Raw genomic sequence first — 8,347 nt, 5'->3', positions numbered from 1 at the left:
TACCAACACAACAGAGTCTTCCTCCGAAACCTCGAACGCCTCACCGACCCGGAGCAGGAGGTTTGTTTTGATTTGGGGTTAAAACAAAAACATCAAATTTTAAAAGGAACATGAATTCACTTCAAAATCACTTCACGGGCATAACACAACTCAATATCAGGAAGATGTCCCCAATATTTTGTACATTCAGTGTATAAATTCAGTGTATAAACTCACCCACTTTCTCTTCTCACAGATCAAACTGAGCCTGGATCTGTCCTGGCCCCTTAAAGTCGCTCTGAATCAGGCCCTTCCTAACGTCTGGCTGAGCAGACAAGGCTGATGGAGGATCCTCAGATCGCCTTGCTGGCCTGCAGCCTCATAGCCACAGAGGTCCTCAACCACCTCAAGCCCTCTGTGAGCTTCGCTGAAGGCACCAAGAGCGGAGATGAAACCCCGTTCAGTGTCAACATCCCCGTCCGGCGAGAGAAGGAGGAGACAGAGAGAGCCCAGACCCTGCTAGAGCTGCGTCTGCAGAAGGAGCGCAAGGAGAGCAGGGAGGAGTTCTGGGGCACAGAGCTGGAGGTGAGCCGCCATTCAAAGCAACATGTTTTCAAAGTCACAGTCTGCAGCACATGGTTAGTGTTAAACCTAAGGCATACACTGAATGGACAAAATATTAGGGACACTTGCTCTTTTCATTAAGTACACTGATGAGGTGAATCCAGGTAAAAGCCATTATCCGTTATTGATTTCCCTCATTAAATCTATAGCAAGCACAAAGGCAGAGATGAAGATAAAGAGAAGCAGACGAGTTAGAGAAAGATTTTTAAACTTTGAGACAATTGACATGTGGATTGTGGGGCTGCAACTCAATATCAGGAAGATGTCCCTAATATTTTCTACATTCAGTGTAGTTTTACTGCAAAGCTAAAACTCCTGAACCATGGTGCTGTGTAAACTGTGACTTTCCTGAAACACAGGCCATTTCCTACTGCTATGGTATGAACATGATGCTCAGAAACAATGGAAAAGGTAAGATCTGACATTTTGTTTTACTCGACAGGTTGCTCCAGTGACAACAGAGCTGAAAGAGAAAAAGAAGAAGAAAAAGTGGGTCTCTTGGCTCTGTGGCCTCTTCAGGCGCAAGAGGACATAGACAGACACACACACACATTGGACTGTTGTATTATTGTATTGTATCGTATCCCAAACATCTCTCTCTGTGACCAACTGAGAAACCTCACAGGATGAGGAGCCATGATTTGCCTCCATATAGTGCTTGGCTGTGGCATATCACCATATCACCAGTTGGATGGCTGTTTTGTGTATTTTTTACATATTATGCAGAATAAGCCTGATTTGCTGATGCTGATAATTAATGGTGAACATTGTGTTTTATTATTGTATTATTGTATTGTATAATTGTGTCGTGGTTCACTAGATTGTAAACCTACAGTGAACATTCACATCACAATATACTCCCACCTCAACATGTAAAGGTGATATGATGATTCTTCTTTTTTATATATATATAGTTTTTAACTTCAGAGCTTTATTTCTTTAAATAAAATGATGCCTGAATATCTGCTGTGCCTTGAACTTTTCTGTGATGTTTTGGTCAAATTGGACCATTTCATGTTTGCTATGTAATAACTACCACATTATTTCTCATGTTTACAAAAGGCTTCATGATAGTTTCAGCATTTTTAAACACAAAAACCCACTGTCACCATTCTTCTTGGGTTTAGAAAATAAATACGCCAGATTCCATATATACATGAGTCTCTGTCACTCAACTTTGACCCAGAACTTTTATTTGCAATGCAATAACACCAAACCCTACTCCATACATATCGCAAATGTCTGTGGTGACAAAGGGTCCCCTTGTGCCTCCTGTTAGTTTAAATACTTCAGAAAGTGTCCCGTTTACTGTAATTCTTGCATTTGGATGTTGATACATTATTTTTAACCATGCAATAAACTTTTCATGAAATCCAAATTCTTCGCACGTTTCAAATATAAATGAATGTCGAATTAGTTGACAATTTTGGTCCTCTGGCACTTTGGTTAAATCTAAAGAATTAAAATATAATTTCAGTCCATTATCATTCCTATCTGTTCCTTTATATAGATTTTGGTAATATTTCAGAAAACATGTTTGGTACTGAGTTTTCATCCTTAATTTCAGAAATTATAGTTCTCTCCTTCTGTTGTTTTTTTGTTTTTTTTAACTTAAATGCCAAGAGCTTTAATGCCTTCGGACTGCTATCATAATACATTTGTCTTGTGAAATATTTTTATCTTCTTTTTCTATTTCAATTTTTTGCTTTTGTTACTTTTTCTTTTTCAAAGCGGCATATGCTATTATTTCCCCACGTATTGTGGCTTTAGCAGTTTCCCACAATGAAATGGGTATAACCTGTCCATTGTCATTATTCTGAAAATATTGTCCCATCGCTTGCCAAATTTTTTGATTTATCCTTTAGTAAAGAGTTATTTAATCTCCTTCTCTTCCCTCTTTCAACTTCCAAATCTAGTTTCAACTTTACTGGGGCATGATCAATCATATTTATTGATTCAATTTCACATTTTTTAATATAGTACTGTGAGAAAATAAGGACAGAGTGAGTGAGGGCGCTCTGCACAGAGGAGGCCCACTCCTAACTGCTGTTGTCAAAGCTCACCAGAGGGCGACAGTGTTGGTCATGAAAAGTTGTCATTGTGTGTGTGTGTGTGTGTGTGTGTGTGTGCGTGTGTGTGTGTATACTATAAGTTCAGTAGCAGGGCAGCATGGTGTCGTGAGTAGGGAAACTCACACATTCACACCTGGCCAGTACAATAGCAATGTACTGTTGACTACTGAGCAGCCCTGCTGGAGCAATTAGATGTACAATGCCTTGCTCAAGGACGCTGCTGGAACAGCAGCTGTTGAGTCCGGGGATTCAAACTGGCGACCTCCCTGGCACAGGCCTGCTTGTCCAGCCTATAGGCTACCTATGATCCCTTGGTGTTTCTGGCTGACAAAACACTGCAAGACTACAGCTTATAAAATTGCGTAAAAATTGAACACCTCTGTGACACAGTCTCAACAAAAACTGTATGTCATGAGATTCACAAAGTTGGTATTTATGGCAGGGTTTCCATTCATAAACTGCTTATTTCCAGCTTTTATCCAGTCTGAATGCACCAAGACATATAACCTGGTGTAAGGAGTGCAAAACCTGGATCCCTGAGCAATGGAGAAAAGTGCAGAAGGAATTACGTTTGGATAAAGCCAAAGGACACCTTGAACCTACAATGTCTGTTGCCAGCTGTTCAACATGGTGGTGGATCTGTATGCTATGGACAGCTATCTACTGGGAGTCATAAGGTCTGATGATTACTTTGTATTGCTGTATTATGGCCAAGGAATATGAGGTTACTTTACAGGACCAGGTGCAAACACTGTTCCTCATCATGTTCCCATATTCTAAGATGATGATGCCTCCATACACACTGATGTACAAATTCCAGGATGAAGTGCAGCGTACAAAATAGACTTTTCACCTCCTTCACCATTCAAAGAACTGGAGTTTTTCTTCCTTCTTAAAGAACAGCCCAATATCCCGCCATAGAGTGTTCAGAACTTGTATGACAGAAATCCATGGACTGAAGCTGTTCTTTATTATTGATATTCATATATTGTTAGGTGTCTTGATTAGTTTGATTATTTTTTACTGATTACTATCTTAGACATAAAGATCCTTTTTTGGAACTTGAAATAATGGTTAGGGATGATTACAGTTCAGTCTCTTAGTGTGAATAAAATAAACCCTTGGAGAAAAAGTGATCCAAAAGTAACTGAATAAGATTATATTACTGAATGAATCATCCAATAGTTTCTATGTATTGCCACATTTGAATTGAGTAATCAGTTATTTTTAATTATATTTTGAAAGTAACCTTCCAGACCTTGATAATGCTTCACCATATGCATAGTACAGCCAGTGTGCAGTCAGTGCTCTATAGTGCTCTCCACTGTCAATACTCAAGCACAACCAGCCGTGCTGTTACCCACACCCCCACTTAAACCAGCAGACACAGTGTAGTACGAAAGATATTGGTTTTTATTTGTACTTCTTTATTTGTTACAGTGGAGACATAGACACAGTCACGGCAACAGGAGAGAAACAGCAGCGAGAGGGAGGAAGAGCGAATCGAAGCAAAGATGTTTTCCTTTTGCCTCTTTCTCTCCTGCCTCCCTCTCACCGTCTTTCGCTACCTCTTTCTCTATTTACAAGATTTACCGCTTTAAAAAAAAACAAATCATGCTTTCCTCTGTCCGCTGCAACCCTTTCTTTTATACCTATAGGTATGAGCAAGGGAGAGAGAAATTAAGAGAGAGGGGTAGGCAAACTATTGTAGTACAGTACTCCCGCTCTTTTACTTTGTTCTCCTTTCTAATACAAAGATAGGGACAAGTCCATCAAATACTCCATGTCAAGCTGAGACTAACAGACCGCCGGGGTCAAGTTGCCTACTTGTTTCAAATAAACGACTGTGCATGCACCACAGCACCCAAGAGAAGTTTTGACTGACCGCTGTGCACACTGGACTGCATATGCATACACGATGTAGGTATGATGCATGCACTGCTGGCCTCAACTCAGAGAGACAGAAGTGAGTGATGGGGGAAAAGGAGGAGGACCAAGAGGCAGGGAGAGAGATAGAGAGAGGAGCTGTTTCGATATCACAAGATTATTTTTATTGAAAATAATCCCATGTTCCCCTGTTGGTACTCACACACAAACACCCCCGCAGCCTTCCCTTTCTGTCGCTCGGTATCTCGATAAGGGAGACAAGTCTTTCGTAGTGAGCGGGCGAGGGGAGAGAGAGAGCGGGCCGGGGTGCCGGCGTGTGCAAGCAAGCCACGGAGTTGGAGAGGAGGGGGATGAGTAGATGGCAGAGGGGTGGGGGGTTGTAAGGGGGTTGGATGGAGGTAGAGATCTTGAGAGAGGTGGATTTACTCCTCCTTCTCCTCTCCGTGTGTGATAACGTAGCAGATGTTCTTGTAGTCTACGTTGCCAGCCACATCAGGGGGGAAGGCAGCCCACAGGTTGGTCATCTGCAGAGGAGAAGAGGGAGAAACAAATGAGCAACAGTCGCCACACCCAGAGATATAACTAGGATGGTGGTTACACAGCCATTGTTGAGTGAGATAGACAAGGAAAAGCTCACCTCCTCAGCGGTGAACCTGTCGCACTGGGTGGTCAGGAGCTCCTCAAGGCTGGAGAAGAAAAACAGATATGAGACAATGTGTTTCATGTTTGGACCATGCTACGATGAGTTCATAGAGTGCTGTGATAGAAGGCAAGTCAAAGGCAAAAGCCCTTACAATTCCTTCTTGATGGAGCCAGTGGCCTCGGGGTCCAGGACCTTGAAAGCGCTCACGATGACGTCCTCGGGATCAGCACCTAGGAACAAGAGGAGCGCTCTCAGTTAAGATATAAACCAACAAAGGTAAAAGAAAAGTTCACATTATATGAAGCGTGATGTGAAATGAATTGCTGTAAATACTGAATTGCAAAAGCAAAAAGGGTGTGTGAAACATTTAAGTAGTTAAATATACACCCAATATAACACCTAACATTACTAAATATTTTACAAATTAACACAAGCAGTGGTAAAGCAAAGGAAAACTGAGCTGTGTAAGTTCAGGTGCGTGTTGACCTACCCTTCAGCTTCTCGCCGAACATGGTCAGGAAGACGGTGAAGTTGATGGGGCCGCTGGCCTCCTTGACCATGGCTTCCAGCTCCTCATTCTTCACGTTCAGTTGGCCCATGGTGGCCAGCACGTCCCTGAGGTCGTCCTTGCTGATGATGCCATCTCTGTTCTGGTCAATGATTGTGAAAGCCTATCCAGGGAGAGAAGAGGGTGAGAGAAGAGGGGGGTCAATAATGCAAGAAACACACGGCTGATGGATGGTAATCAATAAGAGAATCAAACGCCTGCTCAGATGACATTCGTGAGCCCTTTCTTCCTCAAAGGATTAACTGAAATACAACTAATTAGAATTGTGGAGCTCAAGGCGCCCAGATTGTTATTGAGTCCTGGTCACAAGATTTGCTCGTGACAATCATCTGAAGGAGCTGGTCTGCATGTGTAAATGTGAAAGGGTCTTCCACCTCTCTTTGCACATAGCTGATCGCTGCACCCAGTGAAACCAAAGATGGCATTGGGAACCTTTTGGGAGTTGGCAGCTGGTGAGCCACTTGTCTTTCTAAGGTGTTAAAATGGTCTCGGAATGTGAGACAAGCCCCTTGCGACATTTAAGGAGACGGTATCGATTACAGCTGCCACCCTTCCCTCCTCCCTCTTTTTTTGCCTTGTGACTAATTCTTCTGTCCCTGTCCCTCTTCACCTCCAAAGCTCAGCCACTGTAGCTATTGTATTCTCATATATTTGCTGTTTACTGAGGTTATGCCCCAACAATACTCCTCATAGGCTACTTAATATCTGATAGTGACAACAGGTAATTTTGTAGTTGAGTGCTAAATCTAAAATGTCACAAAATACTTTCTTAGGGGCTGCAAAACATATTTTTCTTCCCAATTTATTCTCTTTTCCTTCCCTAAATAGACTTAGTGCACTCAGGTATAAGGACCTCTACTAAATTTCTATTCTTTCTCCCTTAAGCTGCTCTTTTTCCAGCTTTGATTGGCATTTGTGTCCACCAGCTGTTGGGCGGCATTCCAGTGGGGTCAGAGAGAGAGAGAGAGAGAGAGAGAGTGGTGAGAGAGAGAGGCTCAGGAGGAGATGACTGACCGACCCCCAGGGAGAGGTAACTGCTGTCATCGGTAAAGCTCAGATTTACTGTTCTCTCATGCTGATGGGGACATTTTTGCTGTCATGTTGCCAATCTGATCAGGTCACTCACATTACCTCCATAGTCAAATGATACATGGAGTCACCAGTTATATGAGCTTCACAAAATGCCCTTTCCTTTTCTCACATGATCTAGGATCTTAATTATACAGACAGTCTTATTTTTACCACAGGATTTCTGCTAAATGTCATCATGAAATTTAACTGAAGCCGCTTTCCAAAAATGAAATCCCATTGCCTCATCCCTGTTACATGGTGTGGCTGGTGTAAAGTGTGCGTGATGTGGTGGAGAAAATGTTACCTCCTTGTACTCCTGGATCTGGCTCTGCTCAAACATGGAGAACACGTTGGAGGATCCACCCTCACCCTGCTGCTGCCTCCTCTTAGCCTTCTTGGGTGCCTGGGAAAGGATGGAAAGTAAAAACACACTTTTAACATACACCAACCAAACAGATTTCACTACAAGAGGCAGTTATCCTGGCTAACTCTGTGCTAAAAAGACTGCCACAATAATCAGGAGGGATGCCCTCTGTGTGATCAAAGAATAAAAGGACACAAAGGGAGTCCCAAACTGCTGGTTTCTACATCCTCTACTTGCTCAATGTCTTGCTCATTCTGAATTAGATAAAGTACAGAGCGATGCAAAACAAATATGCCTCGAATAGCTATGCAGCTGTACTTCTGGCTGATGCCGCTTTGATAATTTGCTGAACTGAATCACACTTTCTCAACACAAAGCTTTTGTGGAGAGGAAGAGTACAAAGGTAATCTGTCCATTTTGACTCTATCACCCAAAGTAGGCTATAGTATTATGTAACAGGTTTGGGGCCTTTAACGAAGTGATCCCCAAAGATATTTAGCATCACCATTTCATCAAGATCAAGATTAAAGATGTTAGCCAATCTTTAGTTGAGGCCAACAGTCATAAGTAAGAGTGGGTCCAAATCCACAGTTTGAGAGGCTCAGCTCTACAGTTTGAGCTGTTGGTAATCCAGATTGAAAAAGTATCAATGATGCTTTCATCATATCAGTTTAGTGTAGAGAAGATCCTAGAGATTGCTCTTCCAAGGAACACGGCCACACTCACCATCTCTCAAGTTTGTGGGGTATTGGTTGGTCAAGAAGAGAAGCCTAAGCCAAGCCGATGTGACTGACATGTAAGTGTTGGACCCTTGGGGTCTTATATACTAGCCCAGGGGGGCTAACTTTAGCCACACCATCAGGTTTGGCAGGAAAAGAGAGCCGAGGGAAAGTAAGAGAAAGAGGGAGGAGCGAGGAGGTGTCCGGGCATATCGTCTTTCTGATGCTCCAAAATAGGCCCCAGGAGTCTTGGAATGAGGTGAATTCAATGCCAACACACAAGCCTGACTTTGGTGTCACCGTGGACTAATATGGACAAACTCACATGACAGCCTGGGCGACTACTGAACAGCCTCATACCCTGTTTCTCTCTTCATCACTTCATCATGACATACTCAGAGTCTTTGTTGTGGCTATTTC

General features: G+C 42.7%; 1 protein-coding gene across 1 annotated transcript; it reads right to left on the bottom strand.

Annotated features, from left to right (window-relative positions):
• Window positions 1-4,951: 4,951 nt before the first annotated feature.
• Window positions 4,952-7,980, bottom strand: mylpfb (myosin light chain, phosphorylatable, fast skeletal muscle b). Its single transcript, XM_071546896.1, has 6 exons — window positions 7,935-7,980; window positions 7,149-7,247; window positions 5,696-5,876; window positions 5,357-5,435; window positions 5,200-5,248; window positions 4,952-5,086 (listed from the first exon to the last, which is right to left on the bottom strand). Exons 1-6 carry the CDS (start codon window positions 7,935-7,937, stop codon window positions 4,985-4,987), a joined length of 513 nt encoding a protein of 170 aa, XP_071402997.1. The 5' UTR covers window positions 7,938-7,980; the 3' UTR covers window positions 4,952-4,984.
• Between the last annotated feature and the right edge of the window lie 367 nt (window positions 7,981-8,347).

This window comes from Centroberyx affinis, unplaced genomic scaffold, assembly GCF_046629955.1.
Source record: "Centroberyx affinis isolate AG114_WGS23_722 - 3 ecotype Tasmania unplaced genomic scaffold, CSIRO-AGI_Caff_v1 ptg005539l_1, whole genome shotgun sequence".
Classification (NCBI taxonomy): domain Eukaryota; kingdom Metazoa; phylum Chordata; class Actinopteri; order Beryciformes; family Berycidae; genus Centroberyx; species Centroberyx affinis.
Note: the sequence above shows the minus strand (reverse complement) of the source record. Positions and strands in the feature narration are given on the sequence as shown.

Excerpts from the sequence above, each read along its gene's own strand:
- mylpfb (XM_071546896.1), bottom strand. Across the intron at positions 5,877-7,148 it reads AGATCCAGGAGTACAAGGAG|GCTTTCACAATCATTGACCA; the intron begins GTAACATTTTCT and ends CTCCCTGGATAG. Across the intron at positions 5,087-5,199 it reads ACAGGTTCACCGCTGAGGAG|ATGACCAACCTGTGGGCTGC; the intron begins GTGAGCTTTTCC and ends TCTCCTCTGCAG.